At 45.7% G+C, this 17,595-nt stretch overlaps 1 protein-coding gene across 1 annotated transcript; it reads left to right on the top strand.

Moving 5' to 3' along the window:
* Positions 1 to 3,001: 3,001 nt before the first annotated feature.
* Positions 3,002 to 7,027, top strand: LOC116861806 (leukocyte immunoglobulin-like receptor subfamily A member 6). Its single transcript, XM_032848651.1, has 7 exons — positions 3,002 to 3,035; positions 3,190 to 3,225; positions 3,394 to 3,678; positions 3,823 to 4,125; positions 4,864 to 5,172; positions 6,702 to 6,746; positions 6,891 to 7,027. Exons 1-7 carry the CDS (start codon positions 3,002 to 3,004, stop codon positions 7,025 to 7,027), a joined length of 1,149 nt encoding a protein of 382 aa, XP_032704542.1.
* The last annotated feature ends 10,568 nt before the right edge of the window (positions 7,028 to 17,595 follow it).

The following is a 17,595-nucleotide window of genomic DNA, read 5'->3' as shown; positions in this document are numbered from 1 at the left end:
TGTGGTCCATATACACTATGGAGTCTTATGCCTCCATCAGAAAGGATGAATACTCAACAACTTTTGTAGCAACATGGACGGGACTGGAAGAGATTCTGCTGAGTGAAATAAGTCAAGCAGAGAGAGTCAGTTATCCTGGGGTTTCACTTATTTGTGGAGCATAACAAATAGCATGGAGGACATGGGGAGTTAGGAGAAGGCATTTGGGGGAAATTGGAAGGGGAGGTGAACAATGAGAGACTATGAACTCTGAAAAACAATCTGAAGGATTTGAAGAGGTGGGGGGTGGGAGGTTGGGGGAACCAGGTGGTGGGTATTAGGGAGGGCACGGATTGCATGGAGCACTGGGTGTGGTACAAAAACAATGAATACTGTTATGCTGAAAATAAATTTAAAAAATGATTAAAAAAAAAAAACCTCAGCTCCTGTCAACTTCCTTTGCTTTATCAGAAGATATGGAGACACAGATTTCAGGGACACATCCATACATACCAGCAGCCTCCTGCTCTGTCTGTGTCTCTTTACAATACCTGACCACTGACCCCTGGGACTGTTGCCTCACACCTTCCTCACTGCTCTCTTTCCAGACTCACAATATCCACCAGCCCCCTGTTCCCTGGGTATCTGCATGTTCTCATTTCAGCCTGTCTGTCATCGGACAAAGCATCCTCAGTGTTGTCTTCCAATTTCACGTTCTGCCTTTCAGCTGCATCTTCTCACAGATGGAATGATTATTCACATTAAGTTTTTGCTTTTATTTTTTTACCTCCAGAGAATTTAATTAATTCATTTCCAGATTTCTATGTTCTTTCATAATATAACTTCATTATTGCTGCAAACAATGTGCTCCAATTTTTTAGTAGTTCACATTTTTAACATAAAATGTTAAATTTTCTTATAAAATATAAATATAACATTATTATAAAATATAAATTATTATAAAAAATTAAAATTATTATAAAATATAAATGTTATATTCCTGCCATTTCATGTCCTGGACTATGACTGACGAGTCTGAACACAGTCTTCCTGAGCACTCCTTATCACATTGGGGTCCCTCTCTGATGTCCATTCCTATTTGGCACTCACCTCCTACACCCCTGAGTTCCAGAGACAATTGCTTCCAGGGCTGTCCTGAAGCTCAGGACTGTAAGGGCTGGGTGGTTACAGCCCCACTGGCCTCTGGGATCTACTGTCCCAACTTAGCATCTGAGCAGGGATGTGTCTGGCAGGGATGACTCCCATGGGAACCACACCCTCACACGTGGACTGCTGCCTGTGTAGGACTCCACTGGACGGAACTCTTCCACACATACACACACACATAGAGGGGACATGGCTCAGTGCTGATGTCTGGGCTGCGTCAGTAGCATAGACATGCCAGGGCCCACCCCACACATGGTAGAAGGGTCACACTGCTTCCACAGTCAGCCAGAAACTGGATGTCCTTTATGCTGTGATAATGTGGCCTCCTGTTCTGGTCACACAGAGGCAGAAATCGAATTTGACGACCCCCAACTTGACCCCAGCACTGGCGGTCACTCAGCTTTCACTTCTGTTTCTATTGTGGTCCGTTTCAATTTCAGAAAATTTTGTTTCTCATTTCCTGCAAATGGCTGTTTCCAATAATCATAACATTATAAATAGCATTTTTCAGTGTTAAGAACACATGGAGTCTCTCAAGGATGTGGAGACCTAACTGCAAGCTGACAGGGTCCTTGTAGTCTCAGGAGTCTTGCCAAGGGCTAGCTCCCCCAATCCCTACAGTTTACTCATTACTTGATTGGGCTCACATAAGCACTCTGGGTCATGCTGACACAGTGCTTGAGATCCTCTGTAAATATGCTTGAGAAAAGTTTGCTTTGAAGCAGGGGGTCACCTAGGACTTGGGGTCCTCCAACCTCAAGCTCCCTGATAAATATTCTGGTTATTGAACTCTAAAATAAAGTCTCTTGGGCATGTTGGGGCTCCACTGGGTCATCAGCCCTTGGAGATCTCCTGATTCCAGCTTTCTGTCTCTTGTTTTTCTGAACTTCCCACTGTTCTCTCTCAGTCTTCCTTGGGACGTCTCACAATGATCACTGATCTAACCTGACTGTGGGGTCTGACACATGAACCTCTTCTGTCTTAACCACACCCCTCTTAATCAGGTCAGGAATCTAACAAGATTCATCCCATCCACTATATAGATCCCACTGACCCCACAACCACTCTGAGGAGTAGAGTCAGGACAGCAGGCTACAGACCAGGTCACTGTGCTCACGGTCACCTGGGCAGTGGAGACTGGAGTAGTAATGACATGAGAATCAGCTTTGTCTCTCATATCAGAGCACTCACCCAAGTATTGTTCCCTACGGCTTACAGGCAAGACCCCAGGGTGGGGAGGACATCTCTGCCCCTGCAGCAAGGAGCGTCGAGGAGCCAGGAGGGACTCACTCAGGCATGTGCCCATGAATGGGGTGTGGACCATGTCACAGGAAAAGAGAGAAGTCCTTGGAGGCTGTGACAGAAAGAGAGCCCACAATCCAGGGCCAAGAGAGGGTCTGTGTTCCCTTCCCTATTTGCCTGTATTTCTCCTCTGGGCTCATTGTCGACGTGACCTTGACCTGAGTGATTCAAAGACGTCACACAAGTGTGACGCAGGAATCCATGTCCCCTGCAGCAGCTCTGGGTCTGGGGTCCCACCAATGGTGAGGACCAGGATTGTGGGGATGAAGAAGACCCTTGGGGGAGGCTCTGGGAGAGAAGGACCTGCCCTGGTCTCCTCACCTGATTGGGCATCACAGGGAGCCCAGGGTCCCCCTGCTGCACCGTCATGGACACCAGAGCCAGGTTAGGCCCCTGGGCAGGGGTTGTTCAGCTTCCTATTGTCATATCCTGCATACATGACAACCCCATGAAAGGACAACTGCCTCTGAGAACCACACCCTGTGTGTCTGCCTGACCTGTGGGCGCCGTGGTCTCACTCTCTGCACATCCAGAGTGAGAGAGAAGAGACACCATGGCCCCCATCCTCACAGCCCTGCTCTGTCTTGGTGAGATATGAGGAGGGAAAGGGATGCCCTATCTGGGAGGAACCCACCCCACAGTCAAGCCCTGGTCTGTCAGAGACCCCAGGTTCAGGAGGCTCATGGGACGAGGGGATCTGCTAGGATTCAGGGCAAACCTCTCACAGGGACTCTCTTCCAGGGCTGAGTGTAAACTCCAGGACCAAAGCACAGACAGGTGAGTCTGTCCCCAGAGGCCCCAGCCCCACCTTCTCACTGGGCACAGGGGTCACCCAGTAGGCAGTGAGGGACGGAGACCAGCACTTCTGGGGGCACGCTGGGGGTTTGGTGCTGAGCTGGGACCTGGGGGTGAGGAAGATCTGTCCCAGCCTCTGTTTCCTTCCAGGGACCCTCCCCAAAACCACCATCTGGGCTGAGCCAGACTCTGTGATGTCGTGGGGGACACCTGTCACCATTTGGTGTCAGGGGGGCCTGGAGGCCCAGGAGTACCACCTGCATAAAGAGGGATACTCATGGACCTGGGACACACAGAAGACCCTGGAGCCCGGGGACAAGGCCAACTTCTCCATCACATACATGACAGTTGTATATGCAGGAAGATATCGCTGTGACTATGAACAACCCAATGACTGGTCAGAGTACAGTGACCCCCCAGAGCTGGTGGTGACAGGTGCGAGCCCACTCAGGGTCCCAGCCCCAGATTCTTCCCTCAGGAAGGGGGTCTGCCTCTAAGTGTCTCCCTCCCACAGCCCAGGCTGGGGATGATGTAGGGGACCTGAGCCTCTTTTTACACTGTCCACTCCTCCTCTCCTAGGATCCCAGGACAAACCCAGGCTCTCAGCCCTGCCCAGCCCTGTTGTGACCTCAGGAGGGAATGTAACCCTCCATTGTGCCTCACGGATGGGAATCCACAGGTTCATCCTGATGAGGGAAGGAGAGCGCCAGCCCTCCTGGACCCTGAACTCCCAGGCAGCCTCCCGTGGGGGGACCCAGGCCCTGTTCCCTGTGGGCCCCGTCACCCCCAGCCTCAGGTGGACGTTCAGATGCTATGGCTATTATAGCAACACCCCCCAGGTGTGGTCGGACCCCAGTGACCCCCTGGAGCTGATGGTGTCAGGTGAGAAAGTCTGACTGTTGCCCCATTCGTGCTTTGAGTCACCCGACAGGTTAACAGGGACTCTGCTCCCAGGGGAGCCCCAATGAGAGGGTGGGTGTGAGGACCACGGGAAGTCACAGGTCAGAGTCACGGAGGGTGATGGACAGTGAGACCCGGGGGTCAGGATGGGAGAAGGGAGGTTTGGGGAGAAGCAGCCCCTGCCTTCCACGGCTGGTCTCTCCCAGGTGTGTCGGGGAAGCCCTCCCTCCTGACCCAGCAGGGCCCTGTCGTGACACCTGGACAGAGCATGACCCTCTAGTGTCACTCTGATGTCAGCTACGACAGATTCGTTCTGTCCAAGGAGGGGACACATGAACCTTCCCAGCGGCTTGTCCGGCAGCCCCAGGCTGGGCTCTCTGGTGCAGACTTCTACCTGGGCCTGGTGAGACCCTCCCACGGGGGCCAGTACATGTGTTATGGTGAAAACACCGTCTCCTCCGAGTGTCGGCCCCCAGTGACCCCCTGGATATCCTGCTCGCAGGTGAGGGCTAATGGGTTCAGTCAGGACTGCAGACTCTGCACAGGTCCTGCCAGGGGAGTCCAAGGTGGTGGTGGCTGGGACAAGGGTTCTGGGGTCCCCAAGGAGAGAGAGAGACAGAGAGAGATGGGGGATGGGAAGGGACAGACCCGGAGGACACAGACAGACTCAGTTCAGAACAAGGGCTGGACAGCCCCTCACCCGCCTTTCCTCTCTCTTAGGACAACTGCCCTACACACCCTCCCTCTCAGTGCAGCCTGGACCCACGGTGGCCCCAGGAGAGAATGTGACCCTGCTGTGTCAGTCATGGAGCCCTGTGGACACTTTCCTTCTGTCCAAGGAGGGGGCAGCCGATCCCCTGCTGCGTCTTAGAACACAGTACCGAGCTGGGCAGCACCAGGCTGAATTCCCCATGAGTCCTGTGACCTCAGCCCACAGAGGGACCTACAGGTGCTACGGCTCCACCAGCACCTCCCCCTACCTGTTGTCACAGCCCAGTGACCCCCTGGAGCTCCTAGTATCAGGTAAGGGTCCCTGACACTGTCCTGTCTGAGCTCTGTCAGCTCAGGACCCACGTCTCAGGAAAGCCTGACACAGTAACAGATGTGGAGGTCAGGGGGGCTCCACAGAGGAGGGTCCTGCCCTGGAGAGGTTGGGAAGATCCACAGTGTGCACCCGGGTCCCCCATCGTGTAGTCTCGGCAGAGTAAGGATTAGGGATCATGTGGGGGGTGAGTGAGGATGATGGTGCGTAGACAGCGCCTCCCACTCACCTCCTGTCCCTCCATAGCAGAATCCAATCCGTGGCGTCAGGGACACTCTCCTGGACAGAAGTCTCCCACCTGCGGGCACCACTTGCTGCCCTCCATACTCACCTGGGAGCCTACATGCCCCTCGGTGCACACCTGAGACCCAGGAGGGTCGAGTCTGGCTCATGGGAGACCCCAGGGAGGCTGCACCCCATGTCTGTGTGCACTGGTGTCCACTCTGCATTGTGTGTGGTCGCTGGTCCAGTGTCCCTGTGTCTGCTTCTCACACCTTCTAGAGCAGCACCTGCAGATGATGACAAAGGGAACTTAGGTGACAGGGATGGCAGACTCAGAAACCGTCCTCCTTCTTCTGTGTGCATTGGAGTTAGAAGGATTCACATGGTCTCTGTGGGGAACAAGCTCTGGGCACTCCCAGGTCTTAGCACATTTTCAATGAGTCTCTTTTTTTGCTTGTTTGTTTGTTTGTTTACTTATGTACCTCTTCTTCCCATCTCGATCCACACTGCTTGTGAGCAATAACGGTGTTCCTATGACCCAGTGCCTGACCGTCACCTTTCGTGGATACATATTTATATGCCTGTTGTAGATGTGTGCACATAGATCTCTCTCTCTCTCTCTCTCTCTCTCTCTCTGTGTGTGTGTGTGTGTGCGCGCGCATGTGCGTCTGTGTGTGTGTGTATCTGGCACTGTGAGTATCTCTAAGTATATGAAGAATGAATTAATGAACATAGCCAAAGAGGAATACTGTAGGTAAAGAATAAAGTGCAGACCCTGAAAGAAGCAAGCTGGTTGACATTGAGGGACAGGGACCTGACCCCAGACATCATCCCCTCTGTGCTCCTGACAGTCAGGAGCCCCTGGCACCAGCCCCTCATCCATGGATGCTGCTGGGACCTTGGCTACTGAATAAGTGGAAACTGTCATCTTCAGGGACATGAGCCCAGGGGATCTTGTGTCCCAGACAGAACAGAGAACATGTGAGGACATGATGATTTCTGTGCTGGGAGGACATTTTTCTCTGCAACCCTGAGCTGGAGGGGCACAGCCAGAATCTATCCCAAGTGACTCAGAAGCAGAGTCTGAAATCAAAGAGAACAAGGAGGCTGAAGGAATCCAGTGAGGAGAGCAGAGGAAAGCCCCTAGTGCAGAGAAGGGCTAGTTCAGAAACTGTACAAAAACTACATAGTGACAAGCTGAGGGATAAAGACACAGAGCAGAGGACAGGCTGGACGGGGGTATCTAGCTCCTTCCATCTGCTTCCATCTGCTTCTGTCTTCCCTGTGGAAGCAGCTGGCACTGTGAGCCCACCCCAAAACAACTCAGACCCCAGCAGTGGTGAGTAGGAGAAAGTCCCAGTGATGGGACTGCTGTGGAGGTGGGTGTTCTCTTTGGGGAGGCAGGTACCTTAGGTGGACATGCAGGATCCTGGATGGTTTGGGTCCACCCTGACCTCTGCAACCTCTCTGTCCTCATTCCTAGCCTCGGACCCCAAAGATTACACGGTGGAGAATCTGACCCGCCTGGGCGTGGCTGCCTTGATCCTGGTGGTCCTCGGGATTCTGCTGCTAGAGGCTCAGCACAGCCAAAGAAAGACCCCAGATGCAGCCAGGAGCTAAACACGAGAAGGAGCAAAGCCACCATTCCCTGTGGCAGAGCTGTGGGCATGCATCCCAGGTGCCCAGAGGGATCTGGAGAAAAGTCTGCAGTTCACCCTCGCTGATCTGTCTGCTGACAACATCAAGGGGGAGCATGGTTCAGGTGCAGGACATGTCTGGGCTGCTCCCTGTCCAGGACTCGTCCCCCCTGACCTGTGGTGCTTTCCCTCCTGCATTGTTGGACATCCTTGACTGCCCCTGTCTTTCCTCATCCCTGTGACTTGAGAGTTCATCCCACAAGGCAGGGCTGCTTCATACCTCCCTACAGCGGCAGCTCTGGTCCACCTTCGTGGGATTCATTATCCTTCACTTTCCATTTCCACTTTCCCTGATGGGCGCTACTGTCCTCCATCCCTTCAGCCCAAAACACGGACTCTGTTTTCATAAGTAAATAAGTGGGTGAAAATCAGGTCCACGTTGGAATAGATGAATCCAAAACCATTCCCTGAACCCTCTCTGGACTCACAGAGCTCTTCTGTCCTCATGTGGCGACACCTACTGGAATCTTCCAGAAACACCATCAGGTTGAGTGAGCTTAGGGGCGATTGAAGTGTAGCCTGGTAGGGAGCTTCTACACTGACTCCATGGATTAAATGTTTGGGTTTTTTTTTTTTTTTAAGTTGTGATTCATAGTATTTGCCCACTTCTTTGGTGTAAACACTCCCGTCATGGGCAACATCAAGGAGCCATGTGAACGCACTGTGCACCCAGGTGGGAGTCATGGATACACCGTCATCACGAGTGAGTGTGATCCAGCTGTGGGGTCACCTCACTGGTCATCCCAACGTGCACGTGTGCCTCCCTGTATTGTAAACATCCTGGTATTTTCCAGCTCAGTGTAATGCCACGGTTTCAGGGAAACTGACACACAAATCCTACTACAGCCACAGGACAAGCAAGAGAACACAATGGCAACATCCATCGTTGGAGAAAATACTGTGTACTTAGAATCCCAGTACATTCCTGGTAGGAGTATAAATTGCTAAGGACAAGTTGGGGATCAGATCAGAGTCATCTGGTGAAAGCAAGGGATGCAGCTCTGCCCAAGAATCCCACACCCTAGTGGAAACCATGTGCGTAGGCGTGGCACCTGTGGGAGAATATTGACAAGTGTGTTGCTCAGTGTAGACACAAACCATAGAGTTCAATCCCACACAATTAGCATTTTTTTAATTTTTAATTTTTTCAACGTAACAGTATTCATTATTTTTGCACCACACCCAGTGCTCCATGCAATCCGTGCCCTCTCCAATACCCACCACCTGGATCCCCCAACCTCCCACACCCCCGCCCCTTCAAAACCCTCAGATTGTTTTTCAGAGTCCATAGTCTCTCATGGTTCACCTCCCCTTCCAATTTCCCTCAACTCCCTTCTCCTCTCCATCTCCCCTTGTCCTCTATGCTATTTGTTATGCTCCACAAATAAGTGAAACCATATGATAATTGACTTTCTCTGCTTGACTTATATGAACAGACACTTCTCCAATGAAGACATACAAATGGCTATCAGACACATGAAAAATGTTCACAATTAGTATTTAATGGCAAATGTGGAATGGGATGTTTTAAGGCTGAAAAATCACAAACTGAAACCACCAGCAGTGTACAGATCAATTTCATCCTCCACATCGTGTATAGGAAAGCACATGTCAAGAACCCTGCATATGATTAATCCATCACATATATAATGTTCTTGAAGAGACAGTCATTTTTTAAGCACAACTGACTAACTTCAACCCCATAAATAATGGGAGGAAAAGCTTCCCATAATCCATTATGGCGGTAAACCATACAAATGCCTGAGCTACGTATAGGTCCGTCTCTAAGAATCTGTCTGTTTTTCCTCATGGACTCGCCCTCTGTCCTACCAGACCATCATCCTGAGCAGCTGGGAGGAACCTCAGTTCCAGCTCATTCCTTGTCTGTCCCATCCCTAATCTCTGAGAGTTCAGGGCAGACAGCTGTGTGCAAGGGTGCTGGTCCCCAGGGTCAGAGTTCTCTCCACTCCATTCCTAGATGGAAACTTATTAGGGGCTGGACCTCGAAAACAGATACAGAACCCCTCGACCTTAGTGTTGTATTAAAAAGTGGAAATAGGGCACCTGAGTGGCTCAGTGGGTTAAGACTCTGCCTTCGCCTCAGGTCATGATCTCAGGGTCCTGGGATCGAGACCCATATGGGGCTCTCTGCTCAGCAGGGACCCTGCTTTCCCCTCTCTCTCTGCCTGCCTCTCTGACTACTTGTGATCTCTCTCTCTGTCAAGTAAATAAATAAAATATATATAAAATTAAAAAAAATTTTTAAGTGGAAATGACTTTTGGGTGGCAGAGAGCTTCCAACACAGGAAAACCTCTAATGACAATCCCTGGAATAATTCTTGCCCCACAGCTAATAGTTCCTTCCCTCATGGATCTTACTTCTGGAGAGAGAAAAGAGTGGGACCCGTGAAGAAAGACCCCCATTTCCTCCGGGATTCACCATGCACGAGGGTCCTAGATATGCTGACCCATTTCCATGGCAATGGCAATATGACCCTCTACACCTCTACACCTGCAGGAAGAGAAATGCTCTGAGCTTGAGGATAACCAGGCTCTATGAGATCCCAGAATAAGCCAGCAGGCCCCAAGTAATGACTGTGGGCATTGCAAATGCCACCAACAGAAAGTGCCCCTGGCGAGTGGAGTTGTCAGGTCAGGGTCCTGTGTCTCCACATGAAGCCCATCTTACCCTTGTGACCTGAAGTACTGTAGGGACAAGACCTCGGTCACAGTGCTGCTGATTCTCACAGTAGCCCCACAGACAAATCTCTGTATGCTGCTCCACACCCTTCAAATAACAAGGTGACATGCACTTTTGTTTTAAGTGCAACAAACAGTTTAGTTCTCTCATAAACCTCAGCGGGACATTAGCAATACTGTTGTCATTCAGGAGATTGGTTTTCCCATCAAAATCCAAAATTTCTTGGTGAAAAACACATCCACAAGGTTTGGGGGACACCAGGTGTTGCTTGTTCAATAACTCAAGCCCAGAGAGTCCAGTTAACTCTTGAAGAAAATGAGATTGAATTTGAATCAAATTCAGCTGCTTCCATTCAGTAAACCAGAAGAGTTAAAAATGCTGATTACCAGGGGCAACTGGGTGGCTCAGTGGATTAAAGCCTTTGCCTTTGGCTCAGGTCATAATCCCAGGGTCCTGGGCTCGAGCCCCACATCAGACTCTTTGCTCAGCAGGGAGCCTGCTTCCTCCTCTCTCTGCCTACCTCTGTCTACATGTATTCTCTGTGTGTCAAATAAATAAATAATCTAAAAAAAAAAGAAGGATGACCAAAAAATGTTTGGGTGGTATCTATGTTTCAGAGAAAAGAACAGCTCAGCATGCTGATGAACAAGATCCAAGTTTTCCAGCTACAGAAACAGCAAGATGCCAGGTGATTTCTCAAACTTATTTGTGATATTTTATTTTTTATTATTATGTTTGATTGTGTTATGTTAGTGACAACCATAACACAATATTTGTGATATTTGAAAGATACAATAAAAGCTGAATTGATGTGGAGGGGTGGAAACAATCTCATTTATAATATCATCAATAATAAAATATTTGGGAATAAATTTAACCAAAGAGGTGAAAGCTATACCCTGAAAACCGTAAGACTTTTGATGAAAGAAAATGAAGAAGACCCAAACAGATGAAAAATGTCCCAAGTTTATGGGTTGGAAGAATACTATTGTTAAAGTATCTCTATTGCCTGTATTATCTAGATAAGCATGCTAGCCAGATATCTATAATAAGAAGAATGGAAAAATACAGGTAGATATATTCACGCAAGAAATACTATATTGCAGTCCAGAACAATGAAATGGAGCTATAAAAATTTTTATGTGGAGAACGGTGTGGAGATTCCTTAAGAAATTAAAAATAGAGCTGCCCTATGACCCTGCAATTGCACTACTGGGTATTTATCCCAAAGATACAGATGTAGTGAAAAGAAGGGCCATCTGTACCCCAATGTTCATAGCAGCATTCATAGCCACAATTCATAGCCACAGTTGCCAAACTGTGGAAAGAACCAAGATGCCCTTCAATGGACGAATGGATAAAGAAGATGTGGTCCATATACACAATGGAGTATTACACCTCCATCAGAAAGGATGAATACCCAACTTTTGTAGCAACATGGACAGGACTGGAAGAGATTATGCTGAGTGAAATAAGTCAAGCAGAGAGAGTCAATTATCATATGGTTTCACTTATTTGTGGAGCATAACAAATAACATGGAGGACAAGGGGAGATGGAGAGGAGAAGAGGGTTGAGGGAAATTGGAGGGGGAGATGAACCATGAGAGACTATGGACTCTGAAAAACAATCTGAAGGTTTTGAAGGGGTGGGGTGGGAGGTCGGGGGAGCCTGGTGGTGGGTATTATGGAGGGCACGTATTGCATGGAGTACTGGGTGTGGTGCATAAACAATGAATTCTGTTACACTGAAAATAAATTAAATTGGGAGACAAGAAGGTGGGGAAGTAGGAGGAGGCGCCGTTTCAACCTGTATCCTAAAGTGAGCTGATTACCTACCAAAGAACTCCGATCACCCATGAAATCAGCCTGAGATCAGAATTATAGACATCTGGATCTCTACAGGGGCAGAAGACGCCAGTGGGCAGAAGCGTTCCAAGGTGCACCTTGACTGCACCATGGTTGATACATCCAGCTACATCAATTCAGCCATCTCTCACCAAAATGACTAGGAGGAGGAATGCCCAACAGAAGAAAAATACAGAGGATGGGCCTTCTGCAACAGAGCTAACGGCTATCAACATAGACAATATGTCGGAAAGGGAATTCAAGCTAACAATTATCCAGGCAATAGCTAGGTTGGAGAAAGCCATGGATGACCAAACAGAATTGATTAGGGCAGAACTGAAAGCCACCAGGGATGATGTTCACAATGCTCTCAATGAGCTCCAATCTAATCTAAATTCTCTAAAAGCTAGGGTAACTGAGACAGAAGATAGAATTAGTGATCTGGAGGACAAACAGATAGAGAGAAAGGAACAGGAGGAAGCCTAGAACAAACAGCTTAGAAGCCATGAAAACAGAATCATGGAAATAAATGATGCCATGAAACGTTCCAACATCAGAATTATTGGAATCCCTGAAGGGGAGGAGAAAGAAAGAAGTCTAGAAGATATAGTGGAACAAGTTTTCCATGAAAATTTTCCCAATCTCACAAATGGACCAGCTTTCATGTACTAGAGGCAGAATGGTTTCCCCCCAAGATTATAGATTCTCAAAAGTCCTCGAGAAACCTAATAGTAAGAATGAAGAATTATAATTGTAGGCAGACCCTCTTGAAAGCTGCTAGGACAAAAAGCTCCTTACGTACAGAGAAAAGCCCATCAGAACAACGTCAGACCTGTCCACAGAGACCTGGCAAGCCAGAAAGGGCTGGCAAGATATATTTAGGGCACTAAATGAGAAGAGCATGCAGCCAAGAATACTTTATCCAGCAAAACTGAAATTCAAAATGGATGGAGAGATAAAGAGTTTCCAAGACCGGCAAGGTTTAAAATACTATGCAACTACCAAACCGACACTGCAGGAAATATTAAGGGGGGTTCTATAAAAGAGGAAAAATCCTAAAAATACCATTGAACAGAAATATAGAGACAATCTACAGAAAGAAAGACTTCAAAGGTAACACGATGTCAATAAAAACGTATCTATCAATAATCACTCTCAATGTGAATTGCCTAAATGGGCCCATAAAATGACACAGGGTTGCAGATTGGATAAAACGACAGGACTCATCCATATGTTGTCTACAAGAGACTCATTTCGAACCTAAGGATACACCCAGACTGAAAGTGAAGGGATGGAGAAGCATCTTTCATGCCAATGGGCCTCAAAAGAAGGCCGGGATAGCGATTCTCATATCAGATAAATTAGATTTTAAACTAAAGATGCTGAAAAAGAATCAGAGGGATTTGAAGCGGTTGGGGGTGGGAGGTTGGGGGAACCAGGTGGTGGGTATTAGAGAGGGCACAGATTGCATGGAACACTGGGTGTGGTGCAAAACAAGGAATACTGTTATGCTGAAAATAAAAAAAAATTATAATAAAAAATAGTAAAAATAAATAAATAAATAAATTTTAAAAATTAAAAAAAAGATGTCTATCAAAAAAACAAAACAAAACAATGAATACTGTTATGCTGAAAATAAATAAATAAATAAATAAATAAATAAATAAATAGGCCGGGGTAGTGATTCTCATATCAGATAAATTACATTTTAAACTAAAGACACTGAAAACAATCTGAGGGGTTTGAATCGGCAGGGGTTGGAGGTTGGGGGAACCAGGTGGTGGGTATTAGAGAGGGCAGGAATGCATGGAGCACTGGGTGTGGTGCAAAAACAATGAATACTCTTATGCTGAAAATTAAAAAAAAATAAAGACTGTAGTCAGAGATACAGAAGGACAACACGTCAAATTTAAAGGGACTATCCACCAAGATGATCTAACAATTGTAAATATCTACACCCCCAATATGGGAGCAGCCAATTACATAAGAAAATTGTTAATCAAGATAAAGAGTCATATTGATATGAATACATTAATAGTAGGAGATCTTAACACGCCTCTTTCAGTAATAGACAGATCATCCAAGCAGAAAATCAATAAAGAAACAAGAGCATTGAATGACACATTGGACCAGATGGACCTCATAGATATATATAGAACATTCCACCCTAAAACAACAGAATACTCATTCTTCTCAAGTGCACATGGAACCTTCTCAAGAATAGACCACATAGTAAATGAAATCGAGTCTCTAATTTCCCTTTCTGTATTTTCATTGTTAGTGTATAAGAAAACCACTGATTTCTGTACATTGACTTTGTATCCTGCCACGTTACTGAATTGCTTTATGAGTTCTAGTAGTTTGGGGGTGGAGTCTTTTGGGCTTCCCATATAAAGAATCATGTCATCTGTGAAGAGAGACAGTTTGACTTCTTCATTGCCAATTTGGATACCTTTTATTTCTCTTTGTTGTCTGATTGCTGTTGCTAGGACTTCTAATACTATGCTGAACAAGACTGGTGAGAGTGGGCATCCTTGTCGTGTTCCTGATCTCAGCGGGAAGGCTGCAAGCTTTTTCCCATTGAGGATGATATTTGCTGTGGGTCTTTCATAGATAGATTTTATGAGGTTCAGGAATGTTCCCTCTATCCCTGTACTTTGAAGTGTTTTAATCAGGAATGGATGCTGGATTTTGTCAAATGCTTTTTCTGCATCAATTGAGAGGACCATGTGGTTCTTCTCTCTTCTCTTATTGATTTGTTCTATCACATTGATTGATTTGCGAATGTTGAACCATCCTTGTGGCCCAGTTATGAATCCCACCTGGTCATGGTGGATAATCTTTTTAATGTGCTGTTGGATCCTGTTTGCTAGGATCTTGTTGAGAATCTTAGCATCCATACTCATCAGTGATATTGGTCTGAAATTCTCCTTTTTGGTAGGGTCTTTGCCTGGTTTGGGGATCAGGGTAATGCTGGCTTCATAGAAAGAGTCTGGAAGTTTTCCTCCTGCTTCAATTTTTTGAAACAGCTTCAGGACAATAAGTGTTATTTCTTCTTTGAAAGTTTGGTAGAATTCCCCCAGGGAATCCGTCAGGTCCTGGGCTCTTGTTTTGTGGGAGGTTTTTGATCACTGCTTCAATCTCGTTACTAGATATTGGTCTATTCAGGTTGTCAATTTCTTCCTGGTTCAATTTTGGGAGTTTATAGTTTCCCAGGAATGCATCCATTTCATCTAGGTTGCTTAGCTTATTGACATATAACTGTTGATAATAACTTCTGTTTTACTTCTACTTCCTTGGTGTTAGTTGTGATCTCTCCCTCTTCATTCATAATTTTATTAATTTGGGCTTTCTCTCTTTTCTTTTGGATTAGTGTGGCCATTGGTTTATCGATCTTATTGATTCTTTCAAAAAAACAGCTTCTAGCAAAAAAAAAAAAAAAAAAAGATTATCCACCATGACCAGGTCGGATTCACCCCTGGGTTACAAGGATGGTTTAACATTCACAAATCAATCAATGTGATAGAACAAATCAATAAGAGAAGAGAGAAGAACCACATGGTCCTCTCAATTGATGCAGAAAAAGCATTTGACAAAATCCAGCATCCATTCCTGATTAAAACGCTTCAAAGTATAGGGAAAGAAAGGGAAATTAGAGAATCGATTCCATTTACTATTGCACCAAGAACCATAAGATACCTGGGAATAAACCTAACCAAAGAGGTAAAGGATCTGTACTCAAAGAACTACAGAACACTCATGAAAGAAATTGAAGAAGACACAAAAAGATGGAAGACCATTCCGTGCTCTTGGATCGGAAGAATAAACATTGTTAAAATGTCTATACTGCCTAGAGCAATCTATTCTTTTAATGCCATTCCAATCAAAATTCCACTGGTATTTTTCAAAAAGCTGGAGCAAATAATCCTAAAATTTGTATGGAATCAGAAGAGACCCCAAATTGCTAAGGAAATGTTGAAAAACAAAAATAAAACTGGCGGCATCATGTTACCTGATTTCAAGCTTTATTACAAAGCTGTGATCACCAAGACAGCATGGTACTGGCATAAAAACAGACACATAGACCAGTGGAACAGAGTAGAGAGCCCAGATATGGACCCTCAACTCTATGGGCAAATAATCTTCAACAAAACAGGAAAGAATATACAGTGGAAAAAAGACAGTCTCTTCAATAAATGGTGCTGGGAAAACTGGACTGCTATATGTAGAATGAAACTCGGCCATTCTCTTACACCGTACACAAAGATAAACTGAAATGGATAAAAGACCTCAATGTGAGGTAGGAATCCATCAGAATCCTAGAGGAGAACATAGGCAGTAACCTCTTTGATATCAGCCACAGCAACTTCTTTCAAGATATGTCTCCAAAGGCAAAGGAAACGAAAGCAAAAATGAACTTTTGGTACTTCATCAAGATCAAAAGCTTCTGCACAGCAAAGGAAAAAGTCAACAAAGAAGAAGAAGCAACCCACGGAATGGGAGAAGATATTTGTAAATGACAGTACAGACAAAAGGTTGATATCCAGGATCTATAAAGAACTCCTCAAACTCAACACACACAAAACAGATAATCATATCAAAAAATGGGCAGAAGATATGAACAGACACTTTTCCAATGAAGACATACAAATGGCTATCAGACACATGAAAAAATGTTCATCATCACTAGCCATCAGGGAGATTCAAATCAAAACCACATTGAGATATCACCTTACACCAGTTAGAATGGCCAAAATTAGCAAGACAGGAAACAATGTGTGTTGGAGAGGATGTGGAGAAAGGGGAACCCTCTTACACTGTTGGTGGGAATGCAAGTGGGTGCAGCCTCTTTGGAGAACAGTGTGGAGATTCCTCAAGAAATTAAAAAGAGAGCTTCCCTATGACCCTGCCATTGCACTCCTGGGTATTTAGCCCAAAGATACAGATGGAGTGAAAAGAAAGGCCATCTGTACCCCAGTGTTTATAGCAGCAATGGCCATGGTCGCCAAACTGTGGAAAGAACCAAGATGCCCTTCAACGGACGAATGGATAAGGAAGATGTGGTCCATATACACTATGGAGTATCATGCCTCCATCAGAAAGGATGAATACCCAACTTTTGTAGCAACATGGACGGGACTGGAAGAGATTATGCTGAGTTAAATAAGTCAAGCAGAGAGAGTCAATTATCATATGGTTTCACTTATTTGTGGAGCATAACAAATAACATGGAGGACAAGGAGAGATGGAGAGGAGAAGGGAGTTGAGGGAAATTGGAAGGGGAGGTGAACCATGAGAGACTATGGACTCTGAAAAACAACCTGAGGGTTTTGAAGGGGCAGGGGGTGGGAGGTTGGGGGAACCAGGTGGTGGGTATTAGGGAGGCATGAATTGCATGGAGCACTGGGTGTGGTGCAAAAACAATGAATACTGTTACACTGAAAATAAATTTAAAAAATTTTAAAAAATTTAAATCATGCATCTTTGGCAGGAATGCCACAGAAATGAGGTTGTAAGTCCTTTTCTCTTTGTAATTAGAAATTAATTTTGTGAGAAGCTTCTTTTAAACTATGTAAGAATTTCATTTCTCATCATATTGTTAATGTATTCATTTATTTATATCAGGATAGACTCATGCATTCTAATTTTATTAAATGGCATACATCCATTATTACTATTGTCTATAGTGATGTTCAGTTTATCCCAAATTTAGTTAGTGGCACCCTATTTCAGATGGATCTGACACCCTTCTGATATGTCCCTGTCATCCTTTGAGTATTCCTTTAGTTTATGGCATAAGATGTTCCAGCATCATCTTGTAATCCCCCATTCCAAGCCCTGAAATCAGCCATTCTTTCCTTTCATGTCATTCCTTTAAATAAATTGTGTTTAGAAATCAAAAAACAAATAAAAAATAAATAAAATAAAAAATTTTAAAATTTAAA

Source organism: Lontra canadensis, unplaced genomic scaffold (assembly GCF_010015895.1).
Source record: "Lontra canadensis isolate GAN:19392208 unplaced genomic scaffold, GSC_riverotter_1.0 scaffold206, whole genome shotgun sequence".
NCBI classification, from domain to species: Eukaryota; Metazoa; Chordata; class Mammalia; order Carnivora; family Mustelidae; genus Lontra; species Lontra canadensis.
This window is presented reverse-complemented; position numbering and strand designations above follow the sequence as displayed.

Bases quoted from the DNA above. Each gene is read 5' to 3' on its own strand.
- LOC116861806 (XM_032848651.1), top strand. From the start codon at position 3,002: ATGGCCCCCATCCTCACAGCCCTGCTCTGTCTTG. The intron at 3,226-3,393 runs GTGAGTCTGTCC...GTTTCCTTCCAG, and splicing joins CAGGACCAAAGCACAGACAG to GGACCCTCCCCAAAACCACC. The intron at 5,173-6,701 runs GTCCCTGACACT...CTGTGGAAGCAG, and splicing joins GCTCCTAGTATCAGGTAAGG to CTGGCACTGTGAGCCCACCC.